The 15,406-nt window shown below is 34.5% G+C and overlaps 1 protein-coding gene across 1 annotated transcript; it reads right to left on the bottom strand.

Annotated features, from left to right (window-relative positions):
* Positions 1–5,815: 5,815 nt before the first annotated feature.
* LOC105050747 (cullin-1) lies at positions 5,816–14,615 on the bottom strand. Its single transcript, XM_010930884.3, has 9 exons — positions 14,547–14,615; positions 13,699–13,848; positions 13,490–13,583; positions 7,479–7,664; positions 7,299–7,346; positions 7,013–7,210; positions 6,844–6,930; positions 6,381–6,467; positions 5,816–6,211 (listed from the first exon to the last, which is right to left on the bottom strand). Exons 2-9 carry the CDS (start codon positions 13,830–13,832, stop codon positions 6,110–6,112), a joined length of 936 nt encoding a protein of 311 aa, XP_010929186.1. The 5' UTR covers positions 13,833–13,848; positions 14,547–14,615; the 3' UTR covers positions 5,816–6,109.
* Positions 14,616–15,406: the final 791 nt, after the last annotated feature.

Below are 15,406 nucleotides of genomic sequence, written 5' to 3'. Positions count from 1 at the left end.
CCAAACATGGTGGTCCATCATTTACCAATCAAGCCTGGAGCCAAGCCAAGTAAACAAAAATTGAGAAGAATGGGATCCCAAATTGTCTTATAGAAACATGGAAGGTGAATAAGTAGTATATGTTGGAATTTTGAAAGTCACCAATTATCCTGAGTGGCTAGCTAATATAATCTCCATATCCAAGAAAAATGGAATAGTCAGAATGCATATAGACTACAAAGGTGAGAATAAAGTTAACCCCAAAGATAGATTTTCCCCTCCCTATGATGCACATTTTCATTGATAATACAGCAAATCATGAGATAGTCTTTCCTGGATGGATTTTCCACTCACAAATAGATTGGAATGGCAAAGAAAGATATAGAGAAGACTTTATTTACTACTTCCTAGGATGTCTTTGGCTTTAGAGTCATGCTTTTCTGTTGAACAATGCTAGAACCACTTATTAGAGAGCAATGACCATGCTTTTCCATGATATGATGTACAAGGAGATTGAGGTCCATGTAGATGACATGATCACCAAATCTAGAATATCCAAGGAACATCTTATGCACCTTAAGAAGCTCTTCCAGCAACTTCACATGTATAAGCTCTAGCTCAACTCAACCAAATGCATATTCCATGCCAATTTACAAAAGATGCTTGGGTTCATTGTTAGCCATCAAGGTATTGAACTTGATTGAATAAAAATAAAGGTGATCATTGATATGCCAACACAATAGACAAAGAAAGAGATTACAGGCTTCTTAGAAAGGATTTAGTATATCAGCAAATTTGTTGCCTAGTTGACATTGGTCTGTGGGCGAATATTTAAATTGTTGAGGAAAATATATCCAAAGTATGGAATGACCGGTGTTAGTAAGCATTTGACAATATCAAATCTACTGGCACAATCTTAGCCCTCTCAAAAAATATAATACAGAGAAATATACTCTCCTTAATTTCCAATTTTATGCCAGCTCACAAATTTCCCCTCAAATCAAATAGCCCACATGGTCCACTCAATTTCCCTCTCTTAATTCTTAGATTTAGGACAAACTCACCCCTACTAAATCCTACTTCTAAGATCCCGCACCTCTATCTATGTAAATACCCATCTCCTTCCCTAAAACAACAAGAAGTCCATAGAAGAAAATCATAAAAAATAGAGAGAAGAAAAAGACTCTTAGAATTAGATTAGAATTTGGATAATCCTAAGAAAACTCCACCTCTCTTGAGCCTCACCAAATCCTTTCCTTCTTCCTCCTCTCTATAACGTGAGCCTTAAATCTTAATCCAACACTAGCTACCCACCAAGGAAAAAAAGATGCTTCAAAGTTGCATGGGGCCCCTAAATCCCTCCCTCTCTCTCATCTTTTGTATTTTTCTTTATTTACCATGCATGCATCAACACCATGGATGGATTAGGAAACAAATCTTCCTTTGGGACAACTCTAGAGGAGGTTGTTGGGGGTGCATCTATAGCACTTCTCTATTATTAAACTAGATGCTTAGCTATAGACCTTATCCAGTTAATTAAATCTAAGCATCTTAGGTATGTTGCAACTCCAAATCAAACCCTAGGTCTGGGGAGCCCCATCTACCTCTAATGGATATTTAGCAATGATCTTCCATGTTGTCTTTCTTCAAGGCTTCACATGCATATTGAGAAAAAAATTATGCAGTGGATTCTATGGTTAGTCGTGCTGCTACTATAGGAACAATTTCATTTGGAACGATCACTACAGCCTTCTAAGGGAGTTGGAGGACTCAATGGGCTATGCTTTCTTAAAGTGCTAATTCTTATCATTCTACACAATAAATAAATAAAGATAGATATAAAGAAGATATTGTTTATTAAGCTTTTTTGATAAACATATTTCTCATTCAAAATCTTCAATTAATTTAAAAATATAAATAATATTTTCTAAAATATTACAATACTTGCATCTCCGACCAATTAACAAAAGAATGGATCTTATTTCTAACATAAAAATGAAGCTCAGTGTTAGAAGAATTTAACCATCCACAAATGTTTAGAAGTGGCAACTATAAAATTTTATAAGTATTCAAATGTGATGTGTGGGACTTGGATATATATTGACAAAAATAACATTGCCTCTCTAGCCTTTCCTATGCTGTACTAAATAGGATGTTGATTTCTTCTCTCTTCTATCTACTATTCAGATGTTTTGAAACATTAAAATGAATACCTTCTATTTGGCAAAGTGATTCAAAGGAGTGAGAAAAACATCATTAAGTTTTCTATCATAAGTGTTATTAATATGATTATAATTAATTTAAATAAAAATGTATGCCTAATGGGTTGGGTCAGTTGACTACAGCAACAAGCCAATTTGGTGGTTACACCAACTATATAGGGAAAAAGAAAAGAACTTCATTAACTATGTTGATCAAGTCTCACAACTTAAGAGCCTTTTCAAAGTCTTAAGTGTTGGTCAACCTCAGCTTGATTCTATCTTAATTCAATCCATTCTTTATGGTACATACTCATCATATTATGAATGCTCAAATATGGTCCAAATGTCATGGTTCCTCCTATTACTTAGGAGGGAAAAGATGTTGTCCTTAATTGTTATGCTAGGCTTAAGTTAATTTGGATTAAACTTAAGTACCCTTGGAGTAAAAGCAACCTTTATGTCTTTTTTTTGTCAAGATAAAATACCAAAATAACTTAGTTGGCATGTAAAATCATCTAACACCAACTATACATTATGATTATGTTTTTTTATTTTTTTTGCAAGATTGGTCACATCAAAGTTTGTATACTAAGGATGTATTTGGTATCACTTTCGGTGCTTGTTTTTTATTTTTAAAAACAAAATTATACAAATCAAGACAAAAACATGTTTGGTATTACTATTTTTATTTTTAAAATTTACTTTTATTAACCAGCCGGCAATCCACTACGACGAGCAGCGACCAACCACTTGACAGGCCCATCCTCATAAAAGGAAAAAAGCAGGCAGAATGCAGAGGGAATTCTAACATCTAATGGCTAGACTCTTGTTTTCATTATCTATTCACTGTTTTCTCTCTCCAATTGTCACTAACTTAAGTATCGAAGGTTCTTCGTTGGTGAACGTCCACCGTCTTCTCCGACACATTTAACTTTCTTTGTAGATGATCCAAGTTCCGACCGGCACCTATCTGCTTCAACTCAGCGAACGAACTTCAGTTGTCGAACCCCGTCGAAGAGAGCAGCAATATATACTTTGAAGGTTTTCCTTGAACGAGGGGAAGGGAAAAAAAATAAATCAATCCCTTCCACCGATTACCTGCTCTCACCGCTCACCAGATAATTATGTGCATAATTCATTCAAAGTTAATGTTGGCATTGCGCTTAGGAAGAAAACCCCGCTAGTTATGCTGTACTTGCCCCATATGAATCGTTATATGTAGTCTCTGGATATTTCTACACATTTTGCTTTACAAAGTTTCCAACCTAGGTATAAAATCTTCCTATGTAAATGCTCATCCTTGATCCAACCTTAAATAGAGCTTGGTGATATAACAAGCATCGATACGGGAAAGACGATATACATTGCATTATCCACTTACTCATTGTAATAAAATATAGTGCAAAAACTTTTTTATTTTCTTAGTTGGGAGAGGTTATTCCCCATCTTCTAATCTATACCACTCTATCCCTCTCAAGATAGAATCCAATCCCTTGGAAAAGTTTAGCCAATGCCCGCATGATTTGAGCTTCATAGAATCCAATACCCTGCAGAACTAAACCCCCACCTCTCACCAAAAAGGCAAGAGATTATACCATCAAAACCAAAATCCAGTGGTTAAAGAAAGAAATGACAATAATCTGATTACCCCCTTGAATTCTTTTTTTTTCAACAATTTTCAAGCTAATTCTCTTAATGCCATTGCTCCTAGATCTAAGCCTATCTAATGATTGCTACCCTGTCAAGTGTTTTAGAATTTGTATTTATAAAAGAAAATCAGAAGTGATTAACTACAATTACCAAGAATTTTGATTTATGAAATCAACTTGAATGAGGGAAAAGGAATCTATTTTGGCTATCTATATGAATGAAGACACCTCACTACTACTACATAAAATGCAATAATTAATATTTTATGAAATCCCAAACTACTATTAAAAGAACTACTAGCACATGCAAGCAGTTTTGCTAGCTCATGGGAAAATAAAGGAGTCAGCTCCTTCTCAACTGTTTGGAAATTGAAAACATAGATAAGAAATGGAAGTAGATTTTGCCTAAATTAATAGACCACTAAGAACTGAACCATCCATCTCAATATCCTTTTCTTGATCTTCTGCAGTATGAACAACCTTATTTTCTATAAACTCTGTAAAAAACCTGCAAATTCTCTTAGGAAATAGATCTAGTAAAAGAAAATCAAACAAGACTGCATATATTGTTCTTTAATTTTACTTTGTGGCTTCAAACTTTCTGCAAAAGACATTTCCCTCTTCCCTTTCCAATGTTTTCAGGATCTATGCAAACATTAGAGGGTTGCACCTCACTCATTTGAGGTACCCAAGAGGGTGTCTGATGTTTTCAGTTTTCCAGCAGGTTACACCATTTCCAAGACCTTGGTCGAATACAACAGCAGTTCAGAATACTGATATGTTAGCTCGAGAGCTTTCAAGTTTGGTTGACCATTGCTGCTTAGGGTTCCAGGTAGACAAGGTTGGTAAGTATGTGATGATTGTTAGACCATCTGTACCACCATTATCCGGAAAAGGGGGAAAATCATCACTATAGTCATCATTTCCACCCACAACACCCACTTGCATGCATGAAATTGTTAGACAAAATTAAAGCATGCCACATGACTTTTTTCTTTCATGCCATAGCCAAGTTGAAAACAATTGCTTCTATGTTTGCTTTTGATTCCTGATTTGTGCAAACTTCAGCAAAGAAAACCTGCTTCAGAGTCTTAGACCTCTTTAACTAGAAACTGCTTTTGGTCTCCATCCAGCACAATTTACTGATGTTTCCATCTCTGAATTGCTTTAACTATCACATGTTACCATCCACATTTTCTTCTATATACTGAAATAACTTTCTTTTGGAATGTAATTTTTTCGTGATACTAAAGTTTACTTGCAAATATCAGTCAAATTGTGGTCATGTTAATCAAAAGGAAATGATAGAGAAAGCACAAGCAGCCCATTTATGCACATTTTGCACCCATCAAGCAGTCCCCACCAATGTGACTATAATGAATTAGATAAGCTATGAACAAATAATTCACCAAAAGCATTCCAGTTTTCACTAAAACGGATAGCCTGTTGATGCATTTCAGGAAAAGGGAAAGGACATTTCACTAAAACAGATTATGCTTGCAACATGAATGGGTCCTTATAACCAAAGATTTGCGTTCTGAATACCAATTCAATTATATAAGCAAACCATCATTTTATGATTGTAATATTTTATAAGTTTTAGTTTACAAACTGTTTGCCCTAGATTGCTTACAAGTAACTACCATTTCCCAATGCTTGTTCTCATTGATTTTAAACAATACAAATTTATCATTCCATTGTGTTATTCACATGTGCAAAATATGTGCCAATGGGCTATATGGTACTGAAACAAATGTATAGTGACAACTTATATGAATAAACCTTTCCAAATTTTAGAAATTAAATTCTCTTTTTTTTTTTTCTTCAAAAATTACTAGCTTCATTTTGCACTTGTTTTCATTCATTCATCAGTTCAAAATTTCAAATAGCCATCCGCATACGTTCAAAAGCTAATATGTTCAGTTGGTCTTTCATATGCTTAGTGAGCTATTATGAAATTAATGATAAAGACTTCACACAATTCACTGAAACAAGACTTTTGAGGGCATTCTCACCAGCTATAAAGAAAAGGATCGAAGAGAATATAGCAACAAAAGGTAGCGATTACGGTTAATGATAAGGAAACTTTGGAAAGATTGTAAACGCGGACAAGTTGTCTGACCACCAAAGTAAACAAAGTCCAAGCGATCGGTTACTTCAAAGCCTCTGCTAAATCCATTTCCTTTTCATATGCAAAGTCATAGTGAGATCTGCAGACTGCATAGTTGTCATTCACTTTCTAGATGGAAGAAAGTTAGATCTATTCATAAGCATGCCGTTTTAAGTCTTTTTCGACTCCATATCCATGCATGGAGCTGCACCCACGTTTCCATCACCGAGAGTCAAGCTGGAACACCTAGGCAATAGTTCCTTATATACATCCTGTCAAAAAAAAATATATGTATATATATATAGCACATATAATCAAGAGGAAGCATTGATACCGTTAGTCCAGCATAAGTTTAATGCTGCAAATGAAAAGATAATGTTGACATGCTTATATATATAAAGTTGAAATATATATTCAAACATCTGACATTGCGAGACACACCATGTATGTCTGAAGCGAGATATTGGCATCTAGCTGTTTGTCTTTTAAATGGTGTTCATACACGCTCAACAACTGCGACTCAACAACCTGCAGGAAAACCAAAAGTTGATTTAGAATTTATACAAAATTTACTTAAACTTTCTATGCTATGTCACATGCCAAAGCCTAAAAAGATTCCTCAAAATCAGATGAAACAGTGAGTGTCATCATCTTCTATTATGACCTCAACTAGCCATATATCTAGACAAGCTAGCCTTCTTGATCCCATGGGACCACATATGAATTTTCATATATAACACGGGTCAGTAAATGAAAAATCTAGTTGCCAAAAATCTAGGCGAATTATGATTTTGATGGGTATTCCACCTGCAATTGACAACAATCATGGTACGCAGGCTTCCATTGTAGGGTTTAGGATAACAGCGATACAACCACATCCTGTAAAGGGAATTGTTCTACATACCTCCAGTGAAGTCGGTGTGGTAAAGGAACTGCTAAAAATCAAATATCGTGAGAGTCTCTCATGCTCCCTCGTCAAGCACTCTCCAACCTGAAGATTACCAAAGTCCATCCTTGTTCACCTGAGTAGTCAAATCCAAATTCTTTTCTGGCAAATATCACATCAAAATTACCTTTAGCAAGTAATCTTCTAGGGTGCACTCCATGATCCATTCAGAAGCCTTTTGAACATGATAAGTCAGAGTACATTCAAAAATGGCTTTTTCAAATTCCTTATAAAAACCTTGAACTCTTCCAGCATACAGAATGAAACCCATAAAATTTTGTAATAGATCAACATCAATCTTCTGTCCTTCACGTTCTTGATGAATCTGAAATACAAGAATTACTCAACAATGTAATTAAATAAGAATAGCTCATAATCACAAATTAGAGACATAAATGCAGCCAGCGATGTACCATAGAAATCACAGCATTTCTTATTTTGCCACTTAATGCTGGACAGACCTGAAAGTAAATGATGTAGATAATGCAGATCATAGATGAGAAAATTTAAATTCACCAAATAAATACAAAAGTCATTATCCTTATCTAACAGTAAATAATAGACAACAAAAAAGCCTAAAGTGTAAGAATTACCAGATTGCAGAAGCAACTAGCAGCAACATCTTTTAGTGGAGGAACTGGAACCTGGATTGTATCACAACGTTCAAGGTAGCCAAAAATGATTGACAGCAACCTAACCATAACTTGGTAGTTCAACCACATTCTAACAAGCTCTTGCAACAAAGCCTCATTGTCTTTATCCATCAAAGAGGGCAAAACCTAATGAAGCAAAATACAATAATCAAGGTTAAGTTAACGTTTGAACCCAGAATTTCTCAAAGATGTATATGGCTAGGGTAAAAAACAAAATCATGGAATGATAAAAAAAATTGAGAATAATGGATGAGGAATTTATGGATATCTAACAAAATCTTCTGCAAAGTATCCTGGGCAAAGTTTTTGGATTCACTGAAGATTTTCGAGTTACTCTGTGTTTCTGCTGTTAAAAATCATGCTTCCATCAACTTTTTGGCAACAATTACAGTAATATCATGGTTTCTGTTAATGCTTTGTAATAGAGGTGAGATGATAAATTTGCCCGTTTATTAGAATGTTTCCAATATTTTTAATTGACTATATCTCTATTCCTTGTTTTCTACTATCTTATGTTTTCCAAAATAACTTTTATAATATTACTGTACTACAAGGTTTTGTCCTGAGCAAGACTATGACAGATTTTCAATTTGTTACTATTCTCCCATCAATCCACACCCATACTGATTAAACAACATTCTAGTTAGCAAGTTATCCTGTTCCACCTCCATTGTCAGATGACCACATCAACACCATCCCGAACCACATCCACAGATCTACCTTTTCAGAAGAGACTGGAATTTCATCTTTTAACAATTTAATGATATTGGCTAAGCAAGTAACTTAATCCAAACTAGCAAAGTTTAGTTCCACAAAATCAATCAACAAGCATTAGCCTAACAATTAAAAGCACAATTATTCCTTATTTCTAAATCCTAACCATCCTAAGAGCCTAATTAAGAAACTGATGGAGATAAGATCAACAAAAGATGGATAAAAAATTGCGAACCTGACATGTCAAGTGCTACAGTAGGTCTAGTTTTCAAAATATTAGTCAATTTCCAGCTACAAAACTGATTTAGTAATCATTATTGCTTTCACTGGTAGCCTTGAAACATTTTGCTTAGAAATTGAAGCCAAAATAAGAAAACCATGAGATTTGTTGTGTTCATGCCATGCAAGCATGTATCTCAATATCTGCTGTTCCAACAGCTAGCCACAAAGAGTAACAGACCTGAAACTGAAAAGTTGTCATCTATGTGCCAATTGGAATAAGGCTAATCCAAAATGAGGAATAACTTCTGACTATTAGGGAGATATAGAAGGATGTTTCCTGCATTATTGCAGAATCAATTTGGAAACCAAACTAGTGGAGACATAAAGAGGATTTGATGCAGGTATGTGCAAGTACCTTGTCTCCCCTTTATAAAAGAATAACGACGCAAGGCAACGAGACATTGCCAAATGGTAACAAGAAGACTATCATTACACAAACTAGTTGAAAAACTAAGAGGAATCAAGTACATCGGCATTATGGTGCAACAGTGCAACACTGGCTGATGAAATCATCTCTACATCTTGGTGGTTTACATGAACAATCCAACAACAAGATTGCCATCCTAGAAAGTATTGTTTCAAGATCAGTGATGCATAAAAATAAATGAATTTAAGTTAAAAAAGTCAACTGGACATTGTTATAGAGATACACTTTCAATATCTGTAGGTTTTGGAAGAAAATATAAAAATTGCAGCAATCAACTACATTGCAAGCAAAAAAATATTTCCTTGTTAATAATGTAAATGAATCAAGATGATGTTCTCTATTCAACATTCAATCATTGTGAAACAAGTTCCATGTAACATCAACAAGAACAAGAACAAACTATATCAATTATCCCCGAGAAACAATTGGTCAAAAGCAATCAGTCACGAGCAAAATCTCTGCCACAAACAACATTCAGCATCTGAATGCCAAGAGAGGAAATAATAGAGAGAAAAATATGCAGAAGAATAAAAATTGCAAGGTGATTTTGGCTGGCATCAACATGAAATGCAAATTGGTCTAACTCCTATACACAGTAATTTTGTTGGCAATGGCTGCTGGAAAATTGGTATCTTCAAAAAGCTGGAGAGTAAATCAAGTGTTTCAAGGAGGAAGAGGTTGGAAGCCAATTTCAAATGATACTTAAAGAAAACATATCAAAGAAATGAGGGAAAACTGAGAAGAAATGTGCAATGCATGGAATACAGCAAGATCACATCTTTAAAGAAAATGAAGAAATTGCATATAGTGAAGAATTAGATTTGTTGAAGCTCTGATACACAAGGTTTGCCATACTGCCCCATACTGCCCAATATGCGATACTAGTACTGTATCAAGATGCTGCACCATACTGTAATGACATTGTTGTACCATTCCAAACTACATACCAACATTGTAATAGGATGGTGGCAGTATGGGATCCGATACCGGGACGGCGAATCTTGCTGATACATAATTTAAAGGGTAAGTTGCAAATTTACTTTTTCTTAACTACTTCTAAACATAAAAACAAAGAAGCCTCCCAACCTAGAAGTTGAAGTAGTCCATGCTTACCCCTAAATGATATCAAAGACTACTCTTAGGTGGCGTTTGATTGCCCAAATAGGATCACCATGGTGATCTAAGATCATCGGTGATCTGAATCCTGAGGTGATTTAATCCCCAGTGATCAAACATCATTGTGTTTGGTAGGCTATGGTCCAATGATTAAAAATCTCCAAGTATCCACAAATAACCTATTTGGTATTCTATGAGAATCCAAGATCACCGACCATATAATACCAAAACTATCCCTTATGGATTCCATAAAAATATATTTATTAATTATATAAAATATATTATTAATATTTTTATCAATATATTCTATAAAAATATATTTATTAGTCCTATAAATTTTTAATCCAATAAAAATATACTAATTATTATTATAGAATTAATATCTATATTTATAATATATTATTTATTAGTACTAATATTTATTTTGATTAGAAAAATAAGGCAAATAGAAGTAATATATTAAATAATTTCAGTATATAAATATAAAGTATAATAAGATATTTCGACTCTAATTTAAAATTATCATTGAATCATAATATGACGATAATATGATTAATAATATATTATAATATAATATATATCATAAATATAATATATAATATTAATATAATATAATATCATGTATATAATATTGATATAATAAATTAATGGTATATTGATATACTAATTTTTCTGCTAGACTGAAGGATATTTTTGTTCTCAAATTTCAGTCCAAGAGCACTACCTGAGAGTAATCTTAGATTTCCAACCTCAAGGACAAGTATCCTATCACTGGATTAGACGGTGATTTGAGGAGCAGGAATGATTTGGGATCATTACCATGTAAGATCACCATAGTGCAATCAAATGCAATAATCTCATCACCTCCACCCACATTACCACCCCCCCCCCCACACAAGGTATGAAGATCCAAATATCAAAAAAGGAGTTAAGAAACACCAATTGCAACGATTTAAATTTTTGCATGACCTAAGTAGTGGAGGTTGAAATTGGAAGTTTAAAGCAAGTTTCACTAGACTGGTATGTACTGCTCTGTACTAGGCATACCATGTTGCATAGGTACAAAACCGATGCTCAATGTGGGGAGTGTGCCAAGTGTAGATATGCTGAACTGATCCATACCAATACTGTACCAACATGGTGCCAGCACAATTACCGAAATCGGTATTGTGAAACCTCAATTTAAAGGATGGTGTGTATATGAACAAATGGTTAAACAAGCTTATTAAACATAGGTTTAAAATTTTAAGGCCAGAAGATTTACTTCAGAGCCGTGCAGCAAGCAAACATAAGTTTGCATCATAAAGGCCAAATCCACGGAAAGAGAAAGTAGACAAAGGATCAAAAGCACAGCATGCTGATTATGTAAGATGAGTTTTCTTACATGTGGTCTCAAGATTGTAGATCATATCAGCAGGATATAATTATAAGATTATAGATAGAGGACCGAACATTTACTTCATCATAATCATTCAATCATTATACCAACAGCCTGATTACCAAAGTTTGATCAAAAAACAGCATGGATTTGAATAAGCAGTCCTGTTTTGCTTATTTTACAAGTTCGAAACATTTTGGATGAATTATACAGACAGACAAGATATTTTCAAGAATGGAACTGTGCTTACTTCTTAGATGTTTCTTTTAATTGTTCGGTGGTCTCCCAACAGCTAGCTTCCAAACAAAATAGCAGATCTGTTGGATCTTACAGAACATAGCTGAAGTAGGATTAGTCCAAAACAAGGAACAGACTGAAAAACATTAGATACATATAGAGGGTTGTTTTGGTCATTTTATGTGGACCCTAATGAAGCCAGCTAATAAAATCAACCGCCATCAATTTTTTGTATTGAAAAGGAGGCATGACTTCAAGTCCTTTCAGTATTTTCTGAAAACCTTTTTTTTTCCTGAAAGATCCAAGTTTTAGGTATTTACCCCAAATTCTTCTTCCAGTTATTGTTTTATCATTAAATATTACTCTTCATCATTTTGCAAAAAAAGGGGAGAAATGAATGCGCACCAAGAAATTACAACCCTCCTCCACATCAAAGCTTGGAAGGTTAAAATATCAAGAAGATACACAAGACTGAACTCAAGTCAGATGGCTTTAAGAGACCATGTTGTCCTATATCTGCCATATGATCTTCAGAAAACTATCTTCAGTCTCCACAAAACATATTTTAAAGATCACTCTAGTGATTATGTCAAGTGGTCCACAATTTTTCTCCAGTATGTGCTTGTAATATTCTGGCTAACATTTCTTTAGATAACAATCGTAACCAACATAGTGAATGCCAAACCAGTTGAGCACATAAAGGTGCTTAAACCACATAGAATTAATTCAATTCTTGATGCAACTGTCATGCCTGAAACCATGCCTATACTTTTCATTGGAATGTTTAAAAAAGTTTCTCAATTTGTATCTGGTGTTACCATATGTATTTTGTTAAAATTGCACTTAACACAAAAAAGTGTGCATAACAAAATGGCTAAAACAGACAAAAAAATTTCATGACTTGATAGTTGATACAATTATCTAGAAGATTTAAAATTTGATACACAAGTTGAATAACATGAGTTGCGACCCAGAAACTAGATTTGATATGCTAGGCCAATTAAGGAAAGGCTTGCATTTTGAAATAATATCGGGGTTAACAACAAGTGCCATGCATGAGCACTATGCCAGTGAAAATCAGAAAATGTAAGGCATCCCACCGGTCAACATGAACCATGGAAAGATGATTATTTATAAACTGAATTAGATAAAGCATATAATATGAGACTATATTTTATCATATTGTATAGAAGACTGAAATTAACTGTGGTAAGTCATTATGGACTACAGTTGCTTTTGGGCTAGGTTTAGGTCAACAACTCCCACCCTGAGCTTGGCTTAATAATGTAAGCCAAAAGCAAAACCTTTTGTATGTTAAAGCACCAATCATAACTAAAACTTATACAAATAGGTTCTTCTATTTCATGCCTCTAAACAAGTTTTGATAAGAAACAAGAAACACTGCCAACTTTTCAGCATGAGATCAAAACCCTAGACATGTCATAAATTTGAACATCTGTTCCAAACTGCACCTCCAAAAGTAGTTTTTACTCGTGTGGCTTTAAATTAAGTTCCTATATATATATATAAATATATATATATGTCTCCCCTTCAACACATCTACTAAACCTATATTTTGAGTTAAACAGATATGAAAAAGGAAAAGAAAGCAAACTGAGATTATCAAATCTGGCAAGTATAAAGCCTAGCAATCTGCCATGTTGTTTTCATCTGCAATCACAAAATGCAATGAACAAACTGAAAGCACCCTGGAAAATCTAAGAACCCCAAGTGCACCTTTCACCTTACATCACACATCATACTAAGCATATGAATGAATATTAAATTCAATCTTACCAATGATGAGACAGCTCGGTCCAGTGACATCTTGAATCTACAATATACTTCTTGGCAGGGTTTGGGCCTCTGTAGACACAGTGTGTAGACACAACTGGAGAAGGTGTCATATGTTTTACATGATCGGTTGCACTTTTTGTCTATATTACAATCAAAAACTTGAAACCATCAAGAAAAACGTTAATTTCTTTTAAGGGAAGACAATATACTCATAAAGATGTATAAGTTCAGATGTTGTCAGTATGCTTCTGCTATCATATCCCTCCAATATGTTCGTGAGCTTTGCAATCCCCTCTTCCAGGTACTGCCATCCTTCCTCAAGCCCAATCTTCCTGATGCTCATCTTGCAGCACCTCAAGCTTCACAACAAATCATAGTATTAAAAAGAAAAAAGATATAAAGAAAAAAAGGCTATCGAAAGACTTAATACACAAAATTTTACAAACAAGAAGCAGTGGGGCAGGATCAGAATCAATGAGATCATAGTATTAAAAAGAAAAAAGATATAAAGAAAAAAAGGCTATCGAAAGACTTAATACACAAAATTTTACAAACAAGAAGCAGTGGGGCAGGATCAGAATCAATGAGACCCAACGGTTTATCCATCAAGATTACCATTGAAAACCCTTAATAATGCTGCATTGCCCAAAATACAGACATCTTTATCCACATACATTACATTAATCAAGATTCAGAACTCCTGAACATCCCTATCCCAACGTCCAAGATTCACCAGAAAACAAGCGAACGAAAAGGCAATTAAATTTTTTTTAAAAAAAAATCGCAACTAACATCTCAAGATGGAAAGGAAACAAACCCCATTTTTAGAGTAAAATTTCGGGAAAAGAAAAAAAAAAGGAAGAAAGCATCTCGAGCTAAACATATGACGATTGATCAACGAACTAATACACAAGAAAATTACATCAAAGCGCATGGTAAAAAAGCCGGCATTCGATCTATCCTTCTAATTATTTTACGATCATTTAGTTGAAGGATAGAAGGATAGAAGAAGGAAAAATTTCTGAGAACGAGGGCCAGGGTTTTTAATCTTTTATACCTCTCTCTCTCTTCTTGAAACCCTTCCTTCCGAGGAGAACGGGAGATGGGGTTCAGTATTTCGTATGGCCTCCCTCTCTCGAGACCGGCCTGGTATATATATATATATATATAGAGGTTTGGTGTGGGGCCCACCGGTGCACAGATCAACGGTTGAGGTTGGATATATTGGAGTGATAAAGTTTGAGTGGAACAACGAAAACAATAACGGCGCAGGAAAGTTGTGGACCCGTGGTGGAAGCCTGGAAGGTGAGGAGGGCCCCATCCTACTTGGACTAGTTATGGGCACATAAATAATTTTACAAAGACCAAAAATGACATCCTGACATGCCAATGAGATGCAGTCAAAATCCATATCGGAGATAAATTGCTAAAAAAAGTAGCTTGGGCTGGGTTTGCGTGGAAACAAGATACTGAAAGGCATCTATGATCAAGCATTCATACATTCTTTTAGAAAAAAAAAAAAAAAAAAGGGCAAATTGGGTTTTTTTGCCCTTGATCGAATGGTCATTTTGATAACTATGCAACCATGGGAAGGAAAGAGGAACGTAACATAGCAATCTGTCCACTACTTGCTACGTGTAACAAATTTACCAGATTATGGTTTGTCTCAAAATTATCTATTCAATGCAGCTTTGAAAGTTTTATTGGTTTAGAATGAAGTTTGGCAACAACGTACCATTTCATAAGAGCCGATAAGAGTCATCCAAAGATAGAAAATAAGATTTATCGAATCCGTATCGGAGTTCATATCAGACAACAACTAGTATGATACGGTACAAATTTAAATTATATTATTTTCAGAATAATTTTTTTTTTATTTTTTTTTTTAACGGATTTCAATCGACAAGCTATTTGCCC

Source organism: Elaeis guineensis, chromosome 2 (assembly GCF_000442705.2).
Source record: "Elaeis guineensis isolate ETL-2024a chromosome 2, EG11, whole genome shotgun sequence".
Lineage (NCBI taxonomy): Eukaryota > Viridiplantae > Streptophyta > Magnoliopsida > Arecales > Arecaceae > Elaeis > Elaeis guineensis.
Note: the sequence above shows the minus strand (reverse complement) of the source record. Positions and strands in the feature narration are given on the sequence as shown.